Source organism: Scyliorhinus torazame, chromosome 7, assembly GCF_047496885.1.
Source record: "Scyliorhinus torazame isolate Kashiwa2021f chromosome 7, sScyTor2.1, whole genome shotgun sequence".
Lineage (NCBI taxonomy): Eukaryota > Metazoa > Chordata > Chondrichthyes > Carcharhiniformes > Scyliorhinidae > Scyliorhinus > Scyliorhinus torazame.
The window spans coordinates 116521219-116548805 of record NC_092713.1 but is presented as its reverse complement, the minus strand read 5'-3'; the positions used below and the strand labels follow the sequence as shown (position 1 = coordinate 116548805).

The 27587-nt window shown below is 46.8% G+C and overlaps 1 protein-coding gene across 1 annotated transcript in view; it reads left to right on the top strand.

The window, feature by feature from the left end:
* The window catches only part of tmem59 (transmembrane protein 59), an 83434-nt gene that overhangs the window by 15840 nt on the left and 40007 nt on the right, over window positions 1–27587 (top strand). The window contains exons 2-3 of the mRNA XM_072511325.1: window positions 15271–15376; window positions 23288–23382. Coding sequence (XP_072367426.1) covers window positions 15271–15376; window positions 23288–23382 — 201 coding nt within the window. The remainder of the gene's footprint in view (window positions 1–15270; window positions 15377–23287; window positions 23383–27587) is intronic.

Genomic DNA, 27587 nt, shown 5'->3' with positions numbered 1-27587 from the left:
TCAAGTTCAAAGATAGTTTATTTACACACAAGGATTACTTCGACATGCAACATAAAACACTACAAGTTAAACTATACCTGACAAACTACAATAACCTATACTTAACTTCAGGGCAACCGGCTCTTTGCAGATGAACAAGGCCTTTGGTTCGGATCTTGCATGGCTTGGTAGAAGTGGCTTCATTTCTGCTGGGCTCATCTGTCCGATAGCGATCGTTGGTCTTGAACTTGTCTTCTGGTCGTAATGCTACACTTGGTTTTAGGCGTAGGCCGGGGCCAAGAGAGACTGAACGCATGGTAGTGTCTCTCTTTATCCTTCTGGGGTTTTGCGGTCCTTCGCTTGGGACCCAATTATTTGGTAGGCTTCGATTACTGCCTTCGATTTTGGCCAATATAGGGGCAGGTGCCTTGATGGCAGGGCATGTCCTGAGCGATCATTGACCTTGGCTTTTTGGGCTCCCTGAGCAAAGGGAGTGGCGCTGATGAGTCTGTTTCTGTATCTGTTACCTGAGTACAGGTCTTTTGTTCTGGGGAAATGGGCCATTAGATTGCAAAGTAGCTGGGGGTTTCAATAGCATCTAGTGACATAAGCTCTGAGCGTCTCCTGGGTTGACCATATTTCCCATGGTCCTTTGCAGGTGGCCATATTTCCCGTGATCCTTTGTAAGTGGCCATCCCAGATGGTTACACCACGTTCAAATGTTTTGAGCCTGTCCAAAGCTGGAGGATTACTGGAAGGAGGTGTTTAGGGTAATCTCTTAAAGTGGTGCATGTGAAACTGGACCCAGGCCCTCGGGAGGCCATATTCGGGGTGTCGGACCAGCCGGGATTCGAAACGGGCACGGAGGCAGAGGTTGTAGCCTTCACCTCGTTGATCGCCCGAAGGCAGATCCTGTTAGGGTGGAGATCAACCTCTCCACCCTGTGCCCTGGTGTGGCGGGGGGACCTGCTGGAATTCTTAATGCTTAAAAAGGTCAAATTTGAACTGAGTACAAGGATGGAGGGGTTCTGCAATTCATGGGCGTTATTCATTATGCACTTCTGAGAATTGGATTGCATCGAACATTAGGGGGGTTGGGGGGCTGGGAGGATTGGGGGGAGGGGACCTGTACGTGTTAATGGTGACTATGGGTGATTCCTGATTCCTTTTTGTCATTTGTTTATGTTTTGTTTATGTTAACATGCGGGCCAGTGTCTGGGGTTTGGTGGGAGGATGGGATCGTTGTTATTGTTATGGGGATTGACATTACATTTGTTACTGCTTATTGTTTATTGTTGGGTGTAAATTTGGGAGAAAATGTGAAAAAGGAGAAGAATACCCCCCCCCCCCCCCCCCCCCCCCGCAGCGCCTCTTCCACAACCTCACCAAGCACCTTCTACTGCATTTATTTGCCTTCCTATTCACTTCTGCAATCTCTCCATTTAATAGGTTGGTGGTAGAAAGCTGTTTGTGTGACCTGGTGGCCAGTGTCTAGTGGCATACCACCAGGATCATTGCTGAGTCCCTTATTATTAGGTCACAGGAGGATATAAATGGGCAGATCAGTGGCAGATGGAATTTAGCCCTGAAAAGTGAGGTGATGCACTTTTGAAGGAGTAACACAACAAGGGAGCACTCAGTGAATGGCAGACACTAGGAAGCTCAGAGGAACAGAGGGATGTTGGGGGCTTGTTCTCAGATCCCTTAAGGTGGCAGGCCAGCAGGGTAGTTAAAACATACAGGACTCTTGCCTTTATCAACCATGATGTGGAGATACCGGTGTTGGACTGGGGTGAGCACAGTTCAGGTGAATGAGGAAGGAGCAGTGCTCCGAAAGCTAGTGTTTGAAACAAATCTATTGGACTTTAACCTGATGTTGTAAGACTTCTTACTGTTTATCAGCCATGGAATAGATTATAAGAGCAGGTGGGGTAATGTTGGAGCTGTACAGGACTTTGTTGAGGCCATAATTGGAGTTGTGTGTAGTTCTGGATGCCACACAATAGGAAGGATGTGATTGCGCTAGAGAGGGTGCAGAGGAGATTGACCAGGATGTTGTCTGGAATGGAGCATTTTGGCAATGAAGAGAGGCTGGATAAGCTAGGGTTGTTTTCTTTGAAGCATGGATGACCGAGAGAAGACCTGATTGAGGTGTATAAGATTGAGGGGTATGGACAGGGTGGATAGAAAGCAACTGTTCCCTCCCCTTGGTGGAAAGGTCAATAACCAGGGGGCATAAGTTTAAGGTGAAAGGCAGGAGGTTTAGAGGGGTTTTGAGGAAAAATGTTCTATCCAGAGGGTGGTGGGAATCTGGAATGCACTGCCTGGGAGATTAGTTGAGGCAGAAAACCTCACAATCTTTAAAAAGTACTTGGCTGAGCACTTTAAATGCCATAACATTCAAGGCTATGGGCCAAGTGCTGGGAAGTGGGATTAGAGTAGATTTGTTTTGTCAGTGCAGGTTTGATGGGCCGAAGGGCCTCTTCTGAATTGATATGACACCCAGATTTCTCTGTACCACCCAGTTCTGCAATCTCTCCATGTAATAGACTCCTGCCAAAGTGGGCAAGTTCTCATTTCCCCATACTATTCTCATTTCCCCATACTATACTCAATCTGCCAAATTTCTGCTCACTCATTTAACCTATCTATATCCCCTTCTAGACCGTTATCTCCCCTTGATTTATTTTCCCACCAAATGCTTAGTCCCTTCATCCAAATCTTTGATATAGATTATAAATAGTTGAGGATCCAGCATGATCCCTATGGCACTCCACTAGTAATAGTGTACCAATCTGAAAGTGCTCTTATCTTGTGTGTCATATTTGATGTCCATCCCTAATTGACCGTGAGAAGGTGTTGCCTCCTTGAACTATAGCAGTCCATCTAACAATTGCTGCATTATTATTCTTAAGTTTGAGGCCCATGGAACTATTTTTGGAGTTGTAAGTTCTTGGAGGCAAAAGTTCTCACTTAATTTCTGTAATTGTTCAGTATTCTGATTCCATTTTTAGTTTTTTTCATTCACCAATTGACTGGCCACAAATGGTTTCCTCCTGCCTTTCAAACAAGTAGGATTAAATAATTATGACTGAACAGTTTGTACTTGGTTGTAATTTTTCCAGTTGGGCCCACTTTCCAAGCTTTGTCTAGGTTCAATCCAGGAGATACAGAAGTCTGAGAACACGCACGAACAGACTCAAAAACAGCTTCTTCCCCACTGTCACCAGACTCCTAAATGACCCACTACACCCTGTATGCTTCATCCGATGCCAGTGCTTGTGTAGTTACATTGTATATGTCGTGTTGCCCTATTATGTATTTTCTTTTATTCCCTTTTCTTCTCATGTACTTAATGATCTGTTGAGCTGCTCGCAGAAAAATACTTTTCACTGTACCTCGGTACACGTGACAATAAACAAATCCAATCCAGATGGGAATGTGTGTTTCCAACCTAAGTGATGCCACCTGTGTGATTCCTTGAGGATCATAGGAAACAGGAGCAGAATTAGGCCATTTGACCCCTCGAGCCTGTTCCGTCACTCAATTCGACCATGGCTAATCTTCTACCTCCAATGCCATTTTCCCACACTTTTCCCATGTTCTTTTGATATCTTCATTGTCTAGAAATCTGTCCATCTCTGCCTTGAGTATACTGAATGATGTCGCCCTCTGGGATATAGATTCCAAAGATTCACCATCCTCATTGAAGAAATTTCTTTTTATCTCAGTCTTATATGGCTGCCTCTTATTCTGAGACCATGCTCCCTGTTTCATGTCCCTCCAGGCAGGGGAAACATTCTTTCTGCATCTGCTCTAACAAGTCCTGTAAGCGTGATAAGATTTTTAGCCAAAATAAATGGTTTATAATCCACGGTAACACCAAAATGCTGTATCTTTGGTTCATGCAATACTGGACTCTGATCAGGCATGTTTGAAGTATACTTGCTTTGGGGATTGAATTGCAGTAAATCATTGTTTTCCTTTCTACTAGCTGGTATTTTCTGCACAAATTCTGCAAGGAATTAAAATTTCTGCACAAATTCTACAAGGAATTAAAATTTGTGTGATATATTTGTGATGAAATGAAAAAAATGAAAATCGCTTATTGTCCCAAGTAGGCTTCAAATGCAGTTACTGAGAAAAGCCCCCAGTCACCATTTTCCGGCGCCTGTTCGGGGAGGCTGGTACGGGAATTGAACCTGCGTTGTTGGTCTGCTTTAAAAGCCAGCTCTTTAGCCCTGTGCTAAACTAGCCCGTGACGAAGTACTTTGTTCTAAAAGCCCATACCACTTCCATATTTCATTGCCCCATATTTGCATTTATTGTTGGCAACTTAACTGGTTAGTAAATTTTCTCTCCTGAAATTTTCCTGGGTTCTGATTCACATCTGTTAGTAGGCTTTTAGTAGGCTTTTAGCCTTCATCCAGATGTCCAACATTTGCATAAACCTGAAGAGCCAATATTCTGCCTGTTCGCCAATCTGGAAAAACTTCACATCCAATGCAATTCCAGAACAGTGGGATCAAAGAAAGTAAGCTGTGCTGGACTCCAATGCCCAGACCACTGGATTTGAGCACCATCGTCTCTAAAACTGGTTCAATGAAAACCATGCTGAAATATGTGACCTCTAAAGAACAAAAAGAAGCATCCTTCATTGCCTGGCAGAACAGCACAAGGCTCCAAGTGAAGAACGCAGCATTCAAATGGCTCAAAGCTTCACACCCAAAAGCTAAAGGTCACAAGGGAAGAGAGAGGCCGAGAAATTCATTATGTTGATCATTTTGAGCCACCAGGACCATCTATTAACCAAGGTCAAATGGGCAAAATCATCTTTGCCCATAGGATGGTGTTTCTCTAATTAAGGGTGACACTGTCAACACTGGAAAGAGCATTTTCTTTTTTTTTTAAATATGTTTTATTGAAATTTTTTTCCCAAACAACAATTTTTCCCCTCTTACAAAGCAAACACAACAATAACAATACAGAAATTTTTAACAGTACATAAGTAACAAAACCCCTTTATCTTTGACCTAAACTAAACTAAACCCCCCCCCCCCCCCCTTTCCCCTGGGTTGCTGCTGCTGGTCATCTGTCTTCCCTCTAACGTTCCCCTAGGTAGTCGAGAAATGGCTGCCACCGCCTGGTGAACCCTTGAACCGATCCTCTCAGGGCAAACTTTATCTGCTCCAGTTTAATGAACCCCGCCATATCATTTACCCAGGCCTCCAGTCCGGGGGGTTTTCGCCTCTTTCCACATGAGTAGGATCCTGCGCCGGGCTACTAGGGACGCAAAGGCCACAACGTCGGCCTCTTTCGCCTCCTGCACTCCCGGCTCTTCCGCAACTCCAAATAGAGCAAACCCCCAGCCTGGTTCGACCCGGGCCTTCACCACCCGCAAAATCACTCCCGTCACTCCCTTCCAATACCCTTCCAGTGCCGGGCACGCCCAAAACATATGTGCGTGGTTTGCCGGGCTCCCGCCACACCTCCCACATTTGTCCTCTACTCCAAAGAACCTGCTCAATCTCGCTCCCGTTATGTGTGCTCTATGTAGCACCTTAAATTGAATCAGGCTAAGCCTGGCGCATGAGGAAGAGGAATTTACCCTGCTTAGGGCATCAGCCCACATACCCTCCTCTATCTCCTCCCCTAGTTCTTCTTCCCACTTTCCTTTTTAGTTCGCCCACCGACTCCTCCCCCTCTTCCCTCATCTCTCGGTAAATCTCTGACACCTTGCCCTCTCCGACCCACACCCCTGAAAGCACCCTGTCCTGTATCCCCTGTGTCTAGAGCAACGGAAATTCCCTCACCTGTTGTCTAGTAAACGCCCTCACCTGCATATATCTCAAGAAATTTCCCCGGGGCAACTTATACTTTTCCTCCAATGCTCCCAAGCTCGCAAAAGTCCCATCTATAAATAAATCTCCCACCCTCCTAATTCCCAACTGGTACCAGCTCTGAAATCCTCCATCCATTCTTCCTGGGGCGAACCTATGGTTGTTCCTGATTGGGGACCCCACCAGGGCTCCCCGCACCCCTCTCTGTCGCCTCCACTGTCCCCAGATATTCAATGTTGCCGCCACCACCGGGTTCGTGGTAAACCTTTTAGGTGAGATCGGTAGCGGCGCCGTCACCAGCGCCTCTAAACTCGTCCCTTTACAGGACTTTCTCTCTAGTCTTTTCCACGCCGCTCCCTCGCCCTTCATCATCCATTTACGTATCATTGCCACATTGGCGGCCCAATAGTAATCGCCCAAGTTCGGTAGTGCCAATCCTCCTCTGTCCCTACTACGCTGAAGGAACCCCCTCCTTACTCTCGGAACTTTCCCTGCCCACATGAAGCTCGTGATGCTCCTGTCTATTTTATTAAAAAAGGTCTTGGTGATTAGTATAGGGAGACATTGAAATACAAATAAGAACCTCGGGTAGACCATCATTTTAATTGCTTGCACCCTGCCCGCCAGCGATAGAGGCTGCATGTCCCACCTCTTGAAGTCCTCCTCCATTTGTTCTACCAACCGTGTCAGATTAAGTCTGTGCAAGGTTCCCCAGCTCCTAGCGATCTGAATCCCCAGGTATCGGAAGTTTCTTTCCACTTTCCTTAGAGGCAAGCCTTCTATCTCTCTACTCTGGTCCCCTGGATGTATCACAAATAATTCACTCTTCCCCATGTTTAGCCTATACCCCGAGAAATCCCCGAACCCCCTCAAAATTTGCATAACCTCTATCATCCCCCCCGCTGGGTCCGACACGTATAACAATAGGTCATCCGCGTATAACGAGACTCGGTGTTCTTCTCCCCCTCTAATCACCCCTCTCCATTTCCTGGAGTCTCTCAACGCCATGGCCAGAGGTTCAATTGCCAACGCGAACAACAATGGAGACAGCGGGCATCCCTGTCTTGTTCCCCTATATAGTCGGAAATACTCCGATCTATGTCGACCTGTAACTACGCTTGCCGTTGGAGCCCCATAAAGAAGTCTAACCCAGCTAATAAACCCGTTCCCCAAACCCAAACCTCCTTAACACTTCCCATAAATACTCCCACTCCCTATCAAATGCCTTCTCTGCGTCCATTGCCGCCACTATCTCTGCCTCCCCCTCCACTGGGGGCATCATTATCACTCCTAATAGTCGTCGCACGTTAACATTCAGTTGTCTCCCTTTTACGAACCCTGTCTGGTCTTCGTGCACCACCCCCGGGACACAGTCCTCTATCCTCGATGCCAGTACCTTTGCCAATAATTTGGCGTCCACGTTCAATAATGAAATGGGTCTATAGGACCCGCACTGCAACGGATCTTTATCCCTATTCAAAATTAACGATATCGTCGCCTCCGACATCGTCGGGGGTAGAGTCCCCCCCTTTCCTGGCCTCATTGAACATCCTCACCATCAACGGGGCCAACAAGTCCACATTTTCTGTAATACTCCACCGGGAACCCGTCTGGTCCTGGGGCCTTCCCTGCTTGCATGCTTCCCAGTCCCTTAATAACCTCGTCCACCCCAATCGGTGCCCCCAGGCCTACCACCCCCCGCTCCCACTTTCGGGAACCTCAATTGGTCCAGGAACTGCCGCATCCCCTCCTCTCCCTCTGGGGGTTGAGACCTCTACAGTTCCTCATAGAAGGTCTTGAACACCTCATTTATCTTTCCTGCCCTTCGCACCGTGTCTCCCCTTTCATCTCTAATTCCTCCTATCTCCCTCGCTGCTGCCCTCTTTCGCAATTGATGAGCCAACAGGCGACTAGCCTTTTCCCCATATTCATACCTCCTCTCCTGTGCCTTCCTCCACAGTACCTCCGCCTTTCTGGTGGTCAGAAGGTCAAACTCCGTCTGGAGTCGTCTCCTCTCCCTGTACAATTCCTCCTCCGGGGTCTCTGCAAATTCCCTGTCTACCCTTAAAATCTCCCCCAGTAATCATTCCCTTTCCTTGGCCTCTGTTTTCCTTTTGTGGGCCCCAATGGAGATCAGCTCTCTGACCACCGCTTTTAGTGCTTCCCATACCACTCCCACAGGGACCTCGCCGTCGTCATTGACCTCCAGGTATCTCTCAATACTCCCCGCACTCTTGCACACACTCCCTCATCCGCCATCAGTCCCACATCTAATCGCCAGAGTGTTCTCTGCTCCCTTTCCTCTCCTAATTCCAGGTCCACCCAATGTGGGGCATGATCCGAAACCGCTATGGCTGAGTACTCAGCTTCTTCCACCCTAGAGATCAACGACCTTCCCAAAACAAAAAAATCTATCCGGGAGTACACTTTATGGACATGGGAGAAGAAGGAAAACTCCCTAGCCCTAGGACTAGAAATCGCCATGGATCCACTCCCCCCATTTGGTCCATAAACCCCTTAAGTACCTTGGCCGCTGCCGGCCTTCTTCCGGTCCTTGAGCTGGATCTATCTAGCCCCGGGTCCAGCACCATATTAAAGTCTCCTCCTAAAATCAAGTTTCCTACCTCCAGGTCTGGTATACGCCCCAGCATCCGTCTCATAAATCCCGCATCGTCCCAGTTTGGGGCATACACATTAACCAACACGACCTCCATTCCCTCCAGCCTGCCACTCACCATTACATATCTACCTCTGCTATCTGCTACGATGTTCTTTGCTTCAAATGCTCCCCGTTTCCCCACCAAAATGGCCATCCCTCTATTCTTTGCGTCCAGTCCTGAGTGGAACACCTGTCCCACCCATCCTTTCCTTAGCCTAACTTGGTCCGCCACCTTTAGGTGCGTCTCTTGGAGCATAACCACGTCTGCCCTTAGTCCTTTCAAATGCGCGAGCACTCGGGCCCTTTTTATCGGTCCGTTCAGGCCTCTCACGTTCCACGTGATCAGCCTCACTAGGGGGCTACCTGCCTCCCTCCCGTGTCGACTAGCCATTACCTTCTCTAGGCCAGTCCCATATCCCGCCTCCGCGCTCCCGCTCGCTCCCCCAGCGTCGCACACCATCCCCGCCCACCCACTCTTTAGCCATTTCCTTTTGGATTTCCGCAGCAGCAACCCAGTTGTCCCCCCCCCCCCCCTTAGATCTCTTTCTAGCATGATTGCTCCCCCCATATTACTTCCGTAAGTCAGCTGACTTCAACTGACCCTGGCTACTCCTGCTCACTCCTCGACCCCCCCGTGTGGGGAACTCCCATCCGCCTTGCGCCTGTCTTCCCGCCTTATTCTTTCTGGTGTGGGAACATCCCTTTACCTGACCCGCCTCTTATGGCGCAGCTCCCTTTCCCCTCCCCTTCCCCATTCTCCAACTATGTCCCGTCTTTCCCCCCTCACCGGCGCCCACATTTCCCCAATGTCTCCCCCCTTCCCAATTTACTTCTCAATTAACTTCAACCATAACATTAACAATAACATTTCCTGCAGCATCAGTCCCTCAGTTCCGATCCAATTTCTCTTCTTTGATGAAGGTCCATGCTTCCTCCGCCGTCTCGAAATAATGGTGTCTCTCCTGATACGTGACCCATAGTCTTGCCGGCTGCAGCATCCCGAACTTCACCTTCCTTTTATGCAACACCTCTTTGGCTCGGTTGAAGCTCGCCCTCCTTCTCGCCACCTCCGCACTCCAATCCTGGTATACCCGTACCACTGCATTCGCCCATCTGCTACTCCGCACCTTTTTAGCCCATCTCAGGACCTCTTGTCTATCCTTAAGGCGGTAAAATCGCACGATTATCGCCCTGGGTGGTTCTCCCGCTTTTGGTCTTCTCGCCGGAATCCGATTTGCCCACTCCACCTCCAAGGGGCCCGTAGGGGCCTCAGCACCCATCAGTGAGCTCAGCATCGTACTTGCGTACGCTCCACAGTCCACTCCTTCCACACCCTCAGGGAGACCCAGTATCCGAAGGTTCTTCCTTCGCGCTCCATTTTCTAGGGCTTCGATCCTTTCGGTACACTTTTTATGAAAAGTGCGCCTGTGTCTTAACCGCCAGGCCAGGCCCAGGATCTCGTCCTCAATATCTGTCACCTTCTGCTCCACCACGCGGAGCTCTGTCTCCTGGGTCTTAAATGTCTCCTTGAGCCCCTCAATTGCCTGTAGCAACGGGGTCAGCAGCTCCACGCACCGTCTCACAATTTCATCCTGCTCAGGCCCCCATGTCGCCTGCGCTTTCTCCGCCGCCATCTTGTACTTCTCTCTTTCTGACCCTTTGGTCGACGATTCCTTGCGCTGCAGCCGCCGCCGCTGGTTTTTTCCTCCTTCGTTTGGGGGGGACTCCCTTCTCACACACCCCACACCGGGTTGCGTCGTCGAAAAATTCCCCGTTGGGGCTCTTAAAAGAGCCCGAAGGTCCGTCGGAGCTGGAGCCGCCGAAGCGTGCGGCTAGCTAGGCATCACCGCAACCGGAAGTCCCTTCAGTGGCCTTGATGAGGTCTTTTCACAGTTGTTCCCTCTGCTGCTAGAATTCACCTTTGATACAGGCCCTCCGGTCAGCTTGCAGCTTTAAGCTTGCCCTTCCCCCGCCTGCATGCTGGAAGAGGCCCTGTTTATCCTGCAGTTGCAGCCAAATCTTTTACTGTTTATGCTGTGTCTGGCAACCCAGAGACATACCCTTCCTGGGGGACGCTGTCGGGGGAATATTGCAGCCTTCTTCCCACACCGGGAAATGTCAAACAAATGCTGTGGGGGCCCTGTAAAAGAGCCCAAAAGTCCGTTCCAAGCAGGAGCTGCCGAATATGCGACCTAGCTCTGCATCGCCGCACCCGGAAGTCGGAAAGAGCATTTTCAACAACTCAACTGTGAATCCTCAGTGGCAGCTGATATTCTCCAGGCTAGCCTCCAGTATCATGTGTTTAAAAACTAAGGGTGAAGCATCATCGAAGGAAAACAGCAAAGCCTAATCAGCTACTTTCTGTGGCTGAGAAAATCCTCCCAAGAGACGATATGATTTTAGATTCTTTGGAGGAGCCTCCAACATGGCCATTGTTGCCAGTCGCATCCAGGAAAAATATCAGGAGCAACATGAGAAACTCTTATTGTATTTATCAACCTGACCAACTCATTTGACTTGGTAAATTGCAAGTTTCTGTGGATTGTGGTTTGAATGTCCAAGAAATGTAATCACAATTCTGCAAGTGCTTCATAATGATATGACTGTAACTACATAGAGTGAGAGATCTAAAAGAGCCTCCCTTCAAAATCTGGACCATGGTCCAGCAAGGTTATGGGATAACCCCATACTATTTACAATCTACCTGATGGTGGCTATACACCCCCCAAATCAACTGTCCTCTGGTGTCGATAGTAAATACCACCTAGATGGAAAACTTTAAAAATAAATGTTTTTAATATAAATTTGGAGTAACCAATTTTTTTTCTCTAAGGGGCAATATAGCGTGGCCAATCCACCTAATCTGCACATCTTTGGGTTGTGGGGGTGAAACCCAATCAGACATGGGGAGAATGTGCTAGATGGAAAACTTTTAACCAGAGCTGTCTCTGTGCCAAAACTAAACTGACCATTGCAGACATACATGATTAACAGTGTGTGGATGACTGCAGTGCCGTTGCAATTCTGCAGATTGATTTCCAAGCCCCACGGTAGCATAGTAGTTAGCACAGTTGCTTCACAGTTCCAGGGTCCCAGGTTTGATTCCCAGCTGGGTCACTGTCTGTGCAGTCTGCATGTTCTCCCAGTGTCTGCGTGGGTTTCCTCCGGGTGCTCTGGCTTCCTTCCACAGTCCAAAGATGTGCGGGTTAAGTGGATTGGCCATGCTAAATTGCCCTTCCAAAAAGGTTAAGGGGGGGGTTACGGGGATAGGATAGATACGTGGGCTTGAGTAGGGTGCTCTTTGTAAGGGCTGGTGCAGACTCGATGGGCCAAATGGCCTCCTTCTGTACTGTAAATTCATCTATGATCTTCAATTCTACATACAAGGGATTGATTGCCTGTTCTTGAATATTTCTGAACAATTCTCTTAACCCTGACCTGGTCAGTCAAATATTCCGCCTCTCTCATATATTGAAGGAGACACACCTGGCATATATTTAGCCCTTCCAATACCTTGGCAGGCACCTCTCTGCAAAAGCCACTGTTGACTAAGAGATCAGCTGTGCCAGTTCCACCTTCTACAAAGACCTCCAAGTCAACAAAAGTCCTAGTGCACAGAGCAGCTGTCACCATACTCTTGTACTGCAATCAGATCTGGACACTGTATCAAAGACCTATGAGCACTAAGGAAATTCTATCAGCGCTGCATCCTCTCTAATAAATGGGAGGACCATCAAACAAACATGAGTTTCCTTCAAACCAGCTCCACTAGCATTAAGGCAAAACCTACAAAATTAACTTTGATGGATTGCACACTTGTGTCTGGGTGGCAAAAAAGCCTCACCCCTACCTGGTCCCGTTTTATCAACTCTCAAATTGCCAACATTCCAGGGGAGGATAAAGACATTCTGAAATTCTGTTTAAAGCATAGCAACATTGACATTAATGACTGGAGGAGATTGTTACCAACTATTCAAAATGCCAACAACTTGTCCATCAAGCTACATCATACTTTTGAGTCACAATGTGTAAATGATGAGGTGAGCAGCAACAGAGAGGAAAAGGAAACCCATCCCGCACTCCGGATCCTACTACATTGTGGGACTACCTACCCCATATGCTCAAAGATCTGTGGGTCGAGAATCAAACTAATTCAGTCAGCTGAAGACCCATGGAAGAAGCACACATCCCTGATGCATAGAAAATAGAAGGAAAAGGACAGCACTGTGACTGAGGGGTTAGCACTGCTGCCTCACTGCTCCAGGATCTCGGGATCGATTCTGACCTCTGGTGACTTTCACCCTGTGTCTGTGTGAGTTTCCTCCGGGTGCTCTAGTTTCCTCCCACAATCCAAAGATGTGCAGGTTAGGTGGATTGGCCATGCTAAATTGTTAGATGGGATTATCGGGTGGAGGTGTGAGCTTAAGTAGGGTGCTCATTCCCAGGGCCGGTGCAGACTCGCTTGGCCGAATGACTACCTGTAAATTCTAAACAAAAATGTCATTAACTCCAAGAGCTGTATCTAACTCCTTCTTGAAATTACACAACATTTTGGCCTCAACTACTTTTTGTGGTAGTGAATTCCACAGATTCACCACTCTCTGGGTGAAGAAATTTCTCCTCACCTCAGTCCTAAAAGGTTTACTCCTTATCCTTAAACTATGACCCTTAGTTCTGGACTTCCCCACCATTGGCAACATTCTTTCTGAATCTATCCTGCAGGGGTAGCACGGTAACACAGTGGTTAGCACAGTTGCTTCACAGCTCCAGGGTCCCAGGTTTGATTCCAGCTTGGGTCACTGCCTGTGCGGAGTCTGCACGTTCTCCCCGTGTCTGTGTGGGTTTCCTCTGGGTGTTCCGGTTCCCTCCCACAGTCCAAAGATGTGCAGGTTAGGTGGATTGGCCATGCTAAATTTCCCTTAGTGTCCAAATGGGTAAGTGTGGTTACTGGGTTACAGGGATCGGGCGGAGGCGTGGGCTTAAGGAGGGTGCTCGTTCCAAGGGCTGGTGCAGACTAGATGGGCTGAATGGCCATCTTCTGCACTGTAAATTCTATGAAATTCTAATCCTGTTAAATTTTATACGTTTCTATGAGATCCCCTCTCATTCACTCTTTCTTTCTAAACGCCAATGAATATAATCCTAACTGATCTTTCCTCATATGAATAGATATCATTAAATCTCAGGATTCCCACTGTCGACTCATCAGAAGAGTAGGAATAGGTCGTTCAGCCCCTGCTCCACCATTCAATAGGATCATGGTTGATCCAGCGTTCCTCACATCTATTTCCTGCCCTTTCCCTGTAACTCTAGATTCCCTTACTGATCTTTCAAATATCCATCATTTGCATAAATGTGAATGATGAGTTGGCAGGTTATTTGGCCATGGGGGATATTATCTAAACCCAATCATTTCTCAACTGACATCCACAAACAAGCTTTCATCAGAAGAGCACTAGATTCCAATTTAGTATGGATATTGAATAGTTTACTTTTTCCCAACTGCAAGCCGCTGCTGACCTAAGTAGGCTTACAGTTACAGCATGTAATAAAGGCAAATAGAATTTTAGTGTTGGTTGCAAAATGACTTTAGTATAAAAGTGGAGAAGTGTTATCGCAATTGTATAGGGTGTTGATGAGACCACATCTGGAGTATGGTGTCTAGTTTTGGTCTCCTTATTTGAGGAAGAATGTGGTGGCTTTGGTGGCAGTTCAGAAGAGGCTCACCAAATGATTCCGGGAATGGAAGGGAATTGTTGATGTATGAGGAGAGATTGAACAGTTTGTGCTTGTACTCACTGGAAATTAGAAGAATGAGAGGAAATTTGATTGAGGTATATAAAATACTTTTTTTTTAAAATAAAAAAATTTAGAGTATCCAATTAATTTTTTCCAATTAAGAGGCAATTTAGCGTGATCAATCCTGCACATCTTTGGGTTGTGTGGGTGAAACTCCACACAGACAGTGACCCAGGGCCGGGATCAGCACTGTAGGCAGCAGTGCTAACCACAACAGCACCCTGCAGCCCAGAAGTATATAAAATAAGAGAGATTGATAAAGTAAACGTAGACCAATTGTTCCCCCTTGTGGGGCAATCTAGAACAAGAGGTCGCAGATATAGGTTGAGAGGCGGTGGCTTTAAAACTGAAATAAGGAGGAACTACTTCTCGCAAAGGTGGTGAATTTGAGGAACTTGCTGCCCCATAGTGTGATGGAGTCTGGAGTATTAAATGGTTTCAGAAGCAGATAGATTTCTGATTTTAATAAAACTGGTTAAAAGGATATGGGGAACAGGCAGGGTGGCGGATTTGAGACCAGGAAGAGATCAGCCATGATCTGATTGAATGGCGGGGGCTGGGAGAGCTGAATTACCTAATTCTCCAAGCTCTTGGGACTGTATTGCGCAGAGAGTTAATGAGGAGCAGTCCAAAACTTCTGGCAATCTTGTCTGTCTGTTTAAATTCAATTAGCTTTGTCGCAGGAATATTTTGGAAAGAGTACATGACAATTTTTCCTGTAACACATTATCATTAGTAATAAAATATTTTTGATTGGATACGTGCAGATAAATTATTGCAGTTAGCAGGAATCTCCTTGAAATCTTTGTCCACTCCTGGTGAACAAATCTATAAAAATGTTTTAATAATTCACATGAGTTTACTTTGAGTAGCTAATATATAAAGACTAGGGAAGTTCCAAGTTCAATGCACCTTAGAGAAAATAGTGGAACTGCCCTTTTGAATTTGGATATATCATTTATCATTTTCGTTTTTCTTTCCCCATAATGGCAGGAGGAGGAACTCTACGCTTGTCAGAGAGGCTGCAGGCTTTTCTCTATCTGTCAGTTTGTTGATGATAGTGCTGACTTGAACAAGACCAAAAATGAATGTGAATCAGGTAAGATTTTAACCATGTGGGTTGTCATGGTGTGCTGTGGTCATGTGCAGAACATTTGACCAAACTGGAACCTGACGGTGTGTGGATCCTGTTAGGTTTTAAATTGTAACAAAGAACCTAGTCAAGCCTGCAACTTTAATAATTTGTGCTGTAAAAATAGTTTTGAGACTTCCATCCACTGAGCTAAATTGCCTGGTCTGTATTACTGTTAAAATAACAAGAACCCAGGACAGCACGGTAGTGCAGTGGCTAGCACTGCTGCTTCATTATGTCAAGGACCTGGGTTCTATCCCGGCCCCGGGTCACTGTCCATGTGGAGTTTCCACATTCTCCCCGTGTCTGCGTGGGTTTCACCCCCACAACCGAAAGTGCAGGGTAGACGGATTGGCCATGCTAAATTTGCCCTTTTTAGAAAAAAAAAAGAACAGCCTGTACTTCTATATAATGCCGTCTAACATCGTCAAATGTCCCAAGCCCTTCACAGGAGAGTTGTCAAACAACATTTGACACAGAGCAGTATAAAGAGATATTGGGGGAGATGACCAAAAGCTTGTTCAAAGAGGTAGATTTTAAGGAATGTCTTAAAGGAGGAAAGCGATGGAAAGGTTTAAGGAAGGAATTCCAGAGCTAGGTCCTATGTATCTGATGGGATAGCCACCAAAGATGGACTGATTTTAAAATCAAGAATGCCCATGGCCAGAATTGGGAGGGTTGTGGGATTGAAGGAGATTACACAGATGGGGACGTGTGAGGCCAAATTGAGATTTGAAAACCAGGATGAGAATTTTAAAATTGAAATGTTTCTTAACCAGGAGCCTTTGGATATCAATGAGCATATGGGTGAATGGGCCGTTTGCAAATTATGCCATGGACAGCAGAGTTTTGTATGACCTCAAGTTTGTGAAGAGCAGGACATTCGAGTCCTGACATGAGAGCATTGGAATTGTCAAGTCTAGAGGTAACAAGGGCAAGAATGGGTTTTTCAGCAGCTGAGGAAGTGATGAAATTGGGTTAGGTTATGGAGATGGAAATAGACAATGGCAATTGGCAATGACATAACTAAAACACACACATGTGATCGCTTGCTGTGCATATTTGGCAGTATTGTTGCCTTGCAAGAGGGATTGTGAGAACAGGTAAGCTTTATTATTGCTTTCTTTAAATACACAAACCATTGGAAATTATGTATGACTCAGTTATTGATTTTTTGAATGTCATAGTGAGTTAATTCAAGATGTTATTGAACTCTAGACTGGTGATTAGAGTACCTGCTTACCTTGTTTATGCTTTTGAGATCTGTGCTGTAACCATGCCATACTAACATTCTGATTTTCATTTTGCTAACTGACAATGAAGAAACTTTTAAAAATTAAAACCAAGATGTGCTAGGTGCAGGAAAAAGGAGGCATGCATGAAGAGAAAAATGGTGTAATATTTAATGATAGAACAAATAAATGATAAAGCTTAAAATATTGATTGAAAATGGCGACTGGATGTGATCCTACTGAACATAAAATGTAATATTTCTGACTTCCGGTGGCGGCTATAAAGGAGTAGGTCGCACATTTGGTGGCTCCCGCTCGGGTTGGACCTTTTTGTCGGACTTGATTCGGTAAATTGATGGTGGAGGCAATTGTGGAGTGGATTCCTACATCTGTGCATGGAGAGGTGGACTAGAAGTGCTCGCAAAGGAAGAAATAGGCGAACAGAGCAGGCTTGGGCTGAAGCTGTAGTAGGAGAAAGCATGGCGGACGACTGGGGTCCTGGCGTGTCGACCTAACGGTCGATGGAGCAGCTAATGCAGTTTATTCAGGAGAGCTTCTCCAAGCAGAAACAGGAATGATTGGACCCGATTTAAGGAATCGATTGCGCAGCTGGAACTTAGACTGGATGCCCAAGACCAGGCGATCCAGAAAGTAGAGAAGACGCTGGCTGAGCAGGAGGAATATCAAACAATGGTAGAATTGGAGGTGGGGATGCTGAGAGACCAGCAGAAAAGGCTCCTGGAGAAGGTGGAGGACCGAGAGAATGGGTCCCGCCGGCAGAACTTGAGAATCGTTGGTCTCCCAGAGGGGTGCGAAGGAGTGGACGCTGGGGCATACATAGCGGGCATGTTCGAGACGTTACTGGGGGATGGTATGTTCTCCTGACCCTTGGAGGTGCACAGGGCTCACTGAGCACTCATGAGGAAGCTGTGAGTGGGGGACCCCCCGAGTGCAATGGTGGTGAGATTCCACAGGTACTTGGATAAGGAGCGTATTTTACGGTGGGCCAGGCAGACACGGAGTTGTAAATGGGAGAATAATATCCTGCGGATCTATCGGGACCTGAGTGCGGAGGTAGCCAGGAGAAGAGTGGGGTTCAATCAGATAAAGTCGACCTTTTTCAAGAAAAAGGTTACGTTTGGACTGGTGTATCCAGCCCGTATTTGGGTCACGTATGAGGAGCAACGTTTTTATTTTGAGTCGCCCGAGCAGGTGATGGTTTCGCTTGAAGGAAAGGACTGGTGGCGGACTGAGGTCTTTGAACTTTGCTGCAGTGCTAATGTTAAAAAAGTTTTCTTGTTTTTCAGAAGTTATCTGTGGTGCCTTGTGTATTGATTTGGGGCTTGTTGCAGAGCTAAGTGGCTTAAAGTTTACATTTGTACTGATATTGGGGGGGGGGGGGGGGGGGTGGAGGTGTGTTTGTTAGATGTTGGATCTTCCGTTTGATCTTTTCTGTGTTTTTCGCGTTTTATTTTCGGGCAATAGTGTTGGGATTGTTTTTCTTTTGCATGTGTGTCCGAGTTGGGTTGGGGGGGAACAATAGGTGGGACAATGTCTGTCTGGTGCCATGGGCGGGGGCCACCAAGCTAGCTGGCCGGGCTAGCTCACGGAAGCGCAGTGGGGGGTGAGCAGATGTTGTGCTGTTACGAGGGTAGGGGGGGGGGGGGGGGAAGAAATGTTCTGCTGACGGAAGGATTTTTGCTGTGGGACAGAGAAGGAGGTTGGGGGCGGAGGCTGCCTGAGGGTGGGCCGGCGGATGCGTGGGGCGCAGGCTGGAGACTGGGCCAAGAAAGGTGATGGCTGATCAGCGAAGGGATGGGGGGGGTGTGATAAGCCCCCCCCCCCCCCCAGCCAGGCTGATCACATGGAATGTGACGGGGCTAAATGTGACCGGGCTAAATGGGCCAGTTCAGAGTGTTCGCGCATCTGAGGGGACTGAAAGCGGACATGGTAATGTTACAGGAGATGCACCTTAGAGTAACTGATCAGATTAGATTAACAGTACGAAGTCTTACAACACCAGGTTAAAGTCCAACAGGTTTGTTTCGATGTCACTAGCTTTCGGAGCGCTGCTCCTTCCTCAGGCTCACCTGAGGAAGGAGCAGCGCTCCGAAAGCTAGTGACATCGAAACAAACCTGTTGGACTTTAACCTGGTGTTGTAAGACTTCGTACTGTGCTCACCCCAGTCCAACGCCGGCATCTCCACATCAAGATTAGATTAAGGAAGGGATGGGTCGGACAGGTTTTTCCACTTGGGGCTGGACTCTCAAGACGAGAGGGGTCGCGATCCTGATTAATAAGCGAGTGTTATTCGAGGTGGAAAGAATATTTGCGGATGTGGGAGGCCGGTACATTATGGTCAGTGGGAAGCTGGAGGGGCTGCTGGTGGTACTGGTGAATGTGTTTGTGCCAAATTGGGATGATGTGGAGTTTATAAAGAGGATGTTGGGGAAGATCCCGGACCTGGATTCGCATAAGTTAGCCATGGGAGGGGACTTTAACACAGTTATTGACCCTGAGCTAGACCGGTCGAACTCCAGAACGGGCAGGGTGCCAGCAATGGCGAAGGAGCTAAATGGGTTTATGGAGCAAATGGGGGGGGGGGGGGGGGGGGGGGCATGGAGATTTGGGCAGCCGAGAGTGAAGGAGTTCTCCTTCTACTCTAGTGCATAAAATGTACCCCCGGATTGACTTTTTTATTTTCAACAGGGCTCTACTGACGCGGGTACTGGACACTGGGTATTTGGTGATCACAATCTCGGATCATGCCCTGCACTGGGTTGACCTACAGGTTAGCAAGGAGAGTAGGCAGCACCCGCACTGGAGGCTGGACGTGGGACTTTTAGCTGATGAAGATGTGTGTGAGTGGCTGAGGAAACGTATTCAGAACAACCTGGAAGTCAACAACACTGGGGAAGTTTCGGTGGCAGTGGTTAGAGGGGAGCTGATCTCGATACGGCCCACGGAGAAGGCAGACAGAGCAGAGATGGACCGACTGATAAAGGAGATATTGCAGGTCGACAGGAGGTATGCAAAGACCCCAGAGGCAGGGCTTCTAAGGGAACGATGGAGGCTACAGGCGGAGTTCGGCTTGTTAACTTCAGGGAAGGCGGTGGAGCAGCTGCGGCAGGGAAGACGGTGGAGCAGCTGCGGCAGGCAAGGGGCGTGCTTTATGAACATGGGAGAAGGCCAGCAGAATGCTTGCGCAACAGCTTAGAAAGAGGGAGGCAGCCAGGGAGATAGGGAAAGTAAAGGACGGGGACGGGAACCTGGTCGGAGACTCAGCAGGGGTTAATAAGGCGTTCAAGGAGTTTTAAAGCAGGTTGTATGAGTCGGAACCCCCAGTTGGGCCGGAGGGGATGAGGCACCTTTTAGAGGGGCTGAAGTTCCCAAAGGTGGACAGGAGGTTGGTAGAAGGGCTGGGGGTCCCAATCTGGTTGGAGGAAATAGCAGGGGGACTGAAGGCCATGCAGTCGGGTAAAGCCCTGGGGCCGGACGGGTACCCAGTGGAGTTCTATAAAAAGTTCTCTGGGATATTGGGATCGCTGTTGATGAGGACATTCAATGAGGCAAGGGAGCATTGTGTGCTTTCCCGACGATGTCACAGGCCACTATCTCATTGATCCTGAAGCGGGATAAGGACCCGGAGCTATGCAGGTCCCATTGGCTGATATCCCTACTAAATATGGATGCCAAACTGCTGGCCAAAATCTTGTCCTCTCTGATTGAAGACTGCGTTCCAGACGTGATTGTGGAGGACCAGACGGGATTTGTTAAGGATAGGCAGTTGGCTGCCAACGGAAGAAGGTTGTTAAATGTGATTATGATGCCCCCAGAAGGTAGGGATGTGGGGGTAGTGGTCGCAATGGGCGCAGAGAAGGCATTTGATCGGGTGGAATGGGAATATCTGTGGGAGGTACTGGGGCGGTTTGGATTTGGGCGGGGCTTCATTGACTGGGTCAGGCTGTTGTATCAGGCTCCTGTTGCGAGCATACGGACAAAGAGGTCAACATTGGACTATTTCAGGCTGCATCGAGGGACGAGACTGGGATGCCCCCTCTCCTCACTGCTGTTCGCGTTGCCCATAGAGCAGCTGGCAATTGCACTGAGTCTCATGGGGCTGGTCTGGGGGCGGAGTGGAACACAGAATCTCGCTAAACGCTGGCGACCTGCTCCTATATGTTTCCGACCCACTAGAAGGGATGGAAAAAATTGAGGATTCTGGGGGAATTTGGCCGGTTTTCGGGTTATAAACTGAATATGGGGAAAAGTGGGATGTTTGCGATCCAGGCAAGGGGACAGGACAGGTGATTGGGGGAGCTGCTGTTTAGGATAGTAGGGGGAAGCTTTTGATACCTAGGCATTCAGGTGGCGCGGGAATGGGAACGGCTAGGCTGCACCAGTTAAATTTGGCCCGATTCGTAGACCAAATGAAGGACGATTTCCGAAGGTGGGATGCGCTTTCGTTGTCACTAGCTGGGAGGGTGCAAACAGTGAAAATGACGGTCCTCCCGAGATTCCTGTTTGTGTTTCAGTGTCTCCCCACTGGGTCGATAAGGTGATCACTGGCTTTGTATGGGCGGGTAAGACCCCGCGGGTAAAAAAGGGGATGCTTGAGCGGAGCCGGAGGGTGGGCGGACTGGCGCCGCCGAACTTTAGTAATTATTATTGGGCGGCTAATATAGCCATGATCAGGAAGTTGGTGGGTGGGTGGTGGTGGTACTCCTCCAGCCCTGTGGTGGTGGTGGCCCTGAAGGTCTGGGGGCAATTGAGGAGGCATGTGGGAGCGGAGGGAGCATCGGTCGTGTCTCCAATCTGTAATAATCACTGTTTTGCCCCGGGAAGGCTGGATGGAGGGTTCCAGAGATGGCAGAGAGCAGGGATTGAGAGGATGGGAGATATGTTTATGGAGGGGAGCTTTTCTAGCCTGAGGGAGCTGGAGGAGAAATTTGGATTGGCGAGAGAAAATTAGTTTTGGTACTGCAGATGTGGGACTTCCTACGCAGATAGGTCTTAACCTTCCCGCTCCAGCCGCCAAGGGGGATTCAGGACAGGGTAGTTTCCAGAATGTGGGTGGGAGAAGGGAGGGTTTCGGACATTTATAAGGAGCTTGTGGGGTCAGAGGAGACGCTGACGCAGACAGAGGAGCTGAAACAAAAATGGGAAGAGGAGTTAGGAGGAGAGATAGAGGATGGTCTATGGGCGGACGCGTTGAGTAGAGTCAACGCGTCCACAACACTTGCCAGGCTCAGTCTGATACAATCTAAGGTTGCTCACAGGGCCTACATGACAGTGGCCCAGATGAGCAGGTTCTTTGGGGTAGAAGATAGGTGCGCAAGGTGTGCGGGAAGGTCAGCGAACCATGTCCATATGTTCTGCGCATGCCTGAAGCTTAGGGGATTGTGGCAGGGGTTTGCGGATGCCATGTCCAAGGTGTTTAAAAATAAGGGTGGCACCGAGTCCAGAGGTGGCGATTTTCGGAGTGTCGGAACAGCCGGGAATCCAGGAGGGGAAAGAGGCAGATGTTCTAGCCTTTGCTTCCCTGGTAGCCCGGAGACACACACTATTAGCTTGGAGGGACCCAAAGCCTCCGAAGACTGAGACCTGGCTAACTGACATGGCTAGCTTTCCGTTTGGAGAAAATCAAGTTTGCCTTGAGAGGGTCAATGTTAGGGTTCGCCCGGAGGTGGTAACCGTTCGTCGACTTTGGAGAAAATTAACCGTCAGCAGAAGGGGAGGGGGTTTGGCTTAGTTTAGAGTAGGGGGTTAGTAAAGGTGGGACCTGTAAGGGAGGAAGAGGGCCTGTGCACTATGTTTATATTTTCATGTATTTTCATGTACATTGTTTATTTTGTTGTTATAAAACCATAAATACCTCAATAAAATTTTTTTTTTTTAATGGAATATTTTTGAAATAAGGCCATTCCTGGCACCAAGTGGCTTTACCAGCGTGAAGGTGTTTGGACAAGGTGGATTGAAGTCCTAAAGCTTAAACACATTAGCTCTCCATGTGCTTATTTTAGATGTATGCCCCTTTTCCTGGAAGCCAAAAGAAGACTGTTGATTGCATTGTGTAGTTTTTAATTTATGATTTAATACGTTCCCTGATCAGCAGCACCTCTTCCTCCACAGCAGGTGTGATTTAATTGGACAGAAATATCATAGTTTACAGGGGTGTTTGGTTTATTTAGTACATTGCTACAAATGCATTACAGGAAAAATGTTTGAAGAAGGACAGTGTTTTTCCCAGATTCAAGTGAGCCATGGTATGGAATTCCACACATTAATTTATTAAACTCCTCATGTGTTGTAATAGTGAAACAAAACCAATATGTACCAATAATAAAGTTTATCAAATGTGAAGAGTAGCTTTACTACAACAGTAGGCATAAATTGTAGTGAGGTTCCTGGACTTTAAGAACTCTGGATTATCGTATGTACATATTTATACAAGACTGTTGCATAGACCATCTGGATAACTTTGGTCCTAGGTTAAAAAATTATTTTATTTTTTCTGGAAATATGTTTTCTTGAGTTTGGAATGGTACTTGTTCGGTGTTTTGGTTTTGCTTTGTTATAATGAAAAATGTTCTAAATAAAAAAAATAACGTTTTTTTTCTTCTTTACAATTTACGTGCTTTTTAGCTTGCGCTGAAGCATATAAACAGCAAGGTGAGCAATATGCTTGCAACTTGGGATGTGAAAACCAGCTGCCATTTGCTGAACAGAGACAGAAACAGGTAAGAGGCAAAAAAAGAGAGAACATACAAATACAACAAGTTAGAGAAAGGTTGGAAAGAAAATATAAATGGACCTGATTGGTGGTAACTCAAATGTCCTGCTTTAACGAGACCAACTAATAACAAGAATGGCGATTATGTTCATATGGAGCAGAATATTTCCCAATAAGTCTGCTAAGTTGTTTCCATACAACATTTCAGATTTTAAGAGTTATGTAATTGTGTCACCCGTTTCTACTTTCCCAGGCCTTTGTCTGCTGATGTTATTTTAAATGTATGTAAACACACACATTCTGTGAAGTTCTCCCATATAAATTTGCTCTTGCAAACGCCTAACCTATTACTTTGAGAAGTAGATGTAAATTTTAAAAAATAGGCAAGAGCTGAATTCCAGGAGTGAGGTAAGTGTGATTGCCTTTGAAATCAAGGCATAACCTTTTGCCAAGTGAAGCGCAAATAAAGTTGAAGCTTCTGCATTGTTTGGAGTCATACCCGGGTAGAGAAGTATTGTTGCAATTGCATAGGCTGTTGATGAGATCACATAGAATCATAGAATTTACAGTGCAGAAGGAGGCCATTCGGCCCATCGAGTCTGGAAAGAGCACCCTACTTAAGCCTACACCGCCACCCTATCCCAGTAATCCAGCCTAACCCTTTGAACATTAAGGGCAATTCAGTATGACCAATCCACCTAACCTGCACTTTGGATGTGGGAGGAAACCGGAGCACCCAGAGGAAACCCACGCAAACATGGGGTGAAAGTGCAAACTCCACACAGGCAGTAACCCGAGGCCAGGTATCAAACCTGGGACCCTGGAGCTTGAGGCAGCAGTGCTAGCCAGTGTGCCGCCCATCTGGAATATTGTGTCCTGTTTTGGTCGTCTCATTGGAGGAGATTAGCTATAGCTTTATTTTCCCCTTCCCGTGGATTAGTGCACTTGGTCTAAATAGGAGCAATCTGTCACATTTGGAATTTGCTTTGATTTTACTTCGCTGGTGAATGTTGATTATCTCCAAATTTTAGTGATCTGTCTCTAAATTTAGTCAGACCCTTTGATTGTCTTCTTGTTTTAGCTGAATCTTTACAAATTCAACCCTGCCCAGTCCCATTTTTTTCATACTAAGATGAATCGGAATCTGAACGCGTTAAAGTTTTCAGGTTGGATTTTGTATTCCCCCCCCCCCGCGCAATAGGGGTGATTTTTATCGATGTCAATAAAATAATTGTCATAATATGCACCCATGCACATCATGAGGTAAAAACAGGCAGTGACCGACACCCAGGTGAGCCAATCAACATACAGAACAGAACACGACTAATCACAAGTCAGAACACCGGGGGGGGGGGGGGGGGGGGGGGGGGGGGCTTCCAACTATAAAACACACGAGGCATCAGCACTCTGCCTCTTTCCACTGGTGACAACTGTAGTGACAGTTGGGGTGTACAAATCATTCAGCACCTTCTACACGTGGATCAGTGCTAGCCTGGTCTAGATAGTTAGTGTTAGTTTAGTTAGAGGAGTAGAGAGTCACTCACAGGCAGCTGTGTGTTTCGTTACTGGAGTTCAATAAATCTTATTGAACCAACGCCTACGTTTGGTGTGTGCTTTATCATTTAACTGCATCGTGTTGCAGTCAGTGTTACCCCAGGGTGAATAACACGACAATAATGAGGGGCATAGATAAGATCAACATCTTTTCCCAAAGGTAAGGGAATCTAAAACGAGAGGACATGGGTGAGAGATACAAAAAGGTCCAGAGGGGCAATTTTTTAACACAAAGGGTGGAGTGTCTGGAACGAGCTGCCAGAAACAGTAGTAGAGGCAGGTACAATTTTCTCTTTTAAAAAGCATTTAAATAATTAGATGGGTATAGAAAGATATGGGCCAAATGCAGTCAATTGAGATTAGCTTAGTGGTTTAAAAACTGGGCGGCATGGACTGGTTAGGCCGAAGGGCCTGTTTCTGTGCTGTAAAACTCTATGACTTTATGGCATTGGAAGCAGTTCGGAGGAGGCTCACCAGATTGATTCCGGGATGAATGGGTTAACATATGAGGAGAGATTAAACAGTTTGGGCTTCTACTCGCTGGAGTTTAGAAGGATGAGGGAGATCTGATTGAGGTATATAAAATATTAAAAGGGATTGATGAATGTCGACCAAATGTTCCCCCTGTGGGGAAATCTAGGACAAGAGGTCATGGATGTAGTTTGAGAGTTGGTAGATTTAAAACTGAGATGAGGAGGCACTACTTCTCGCAGAGGGTGGTGAAATTATGGAACTCGCTGCCCCATAGTGTGGTGGAGTCTGAATCATTAAATGGTTTCAAGTGGGAGATATAAATATTTTTGAATTTTACAAATGGGTTAGGGAGAACAGGTATGGATGGAGGTGGCTTTGAGACCAGGAAGAGATCAGCCATGATATGATTGAATGGTGGAGTAGGCTCAAAAGGGTTAAATTGCCTACTTCTGCTCCTAATTCCTATATTCCTACCCAGCACAAAGAAAGAAGAATGTTTTTGGAGGTTCATTATCTCTGCTCTTGGACATCATTGTAGGCGTTCTTCGAAGTATTGTCCAGTAAAACACCTTCAGCTGCTTCATCTTCCCTGCATCAGAAGGTCTGAAAGAGGATATTTGCTAATCATTGCACACTGCGCAGTTTCATTCACAACTCCACAGATCATGAAGGCGTCAAATACAATAAAATCTGGGGCAACCTCTGGCTTTGGCTGGTAATCGTCAAGCAACCTCTGCACCTCCAGTGCAATGCAATGATTGTCTTTCTCCAAAAAGAGAGAATCTAATCATTTCCCGTTACATTCAATTGCATTACCATTCTTGAACCTCCCACCATCAATATTCTGGGGTGTCGCCCATGTCCTGTAACTTGACTGGCCCAGCTACATAAATATGGTGGTTATTTGTGGTTAGAGGCTGAGTATCTATAACAAGTGGTTCACCTCTTTACTTTCCCCAAGTCTTCCCACCATCTACAAAGCTTGAGTCAAGAATGTGATGAAATGCTTTCCGTTTACTTGGATGAATGCAACATCCACATCACTCAAGAAGCTTGTCAGCATCAAGAACAAAGCAGCCTGCTTGATTGGCACCCCCACCCATCAGATATTCATTCCTTCCACCGCGATGTGGCTTCATTATCTCCTATCTAAATGGTGTGCTAATGCAAGGCTGATTCCAAAGAAGCTCCCAAACCCATGTGCTCCATCAACTAAAAAGACAAAGGCAGCAGGTACTTCGGAACACCAGTGGCAAGCTCCCATCCAAGTTGCAAAACGGCAGAAATATATTGCCATTCTGTAACGAGCTAAAACCCTGTAACTCCCGAACAGCACTACAGGAATACGTTCACCATGTGGACTGCAGTGTTCGAGAAAACTGCTCGTTACCACCACTGAGGGCAGTTGAAGTAAGATAATAAATGATGTCCATGCCAGTGAGCCCAGCTGCTTGTGAACGAATTTAAAAAGTTACTGATCATAATATCTCAAGTAAATTGTGATGTCCAAGCGCAATCCACAAATGAGCCCTGGCACCCCTATTCCTTACTATTTTTATATCTCTTGAATATGTCTACGCCCCGGCTTCGAGAAGGTTCCTAGAAAGGATTGTATGGTTTTGTTTCCTGCGATGGAATAACAGTCTTAACTTGAGAGCATCAAAATGAGAGTCTACCATGCCTGCGTCCTCCTCGCACACCTCGACAGTGGTGAGTCCTGGACAACATAGGCTAGGCAGGAGAAAAGAATGTATCTAAGAAAAGAAAGTATCTAATGTTAAGAAAACAGATAGTTTAATGGAATTAGATGTGTATTGGTAAACATTAGAAATAAGATATAGTTTAAAGTAGATTTAATTCAATGTTTCTGTGCCTGGAAGGGTAAAAGCTTCAGTTAGAGACATGCTGGACAACAATGTTTATAAGTGTAGGGGTTTAGATGTGTGGCGGTGGACTGGCAGTTGGAGATGGACAGAGCGAGAAGGCCGCTCTCACAGCTATGTTGGAAGCAGTTAGTTTAAAAGGCTAGAGAGGAAACATCGCTCTCAGCTTTATTACAAGAATAACCATACGATGGAGTAATGGCTAAGAAAACAAGTGCAAAGATCCGACGAGCAGCTAGTTAAGGAAACTGGAGAAATTAAGATAAGTTTCCAAGAAGACTGAAGGTTAAAGGTACTAGAA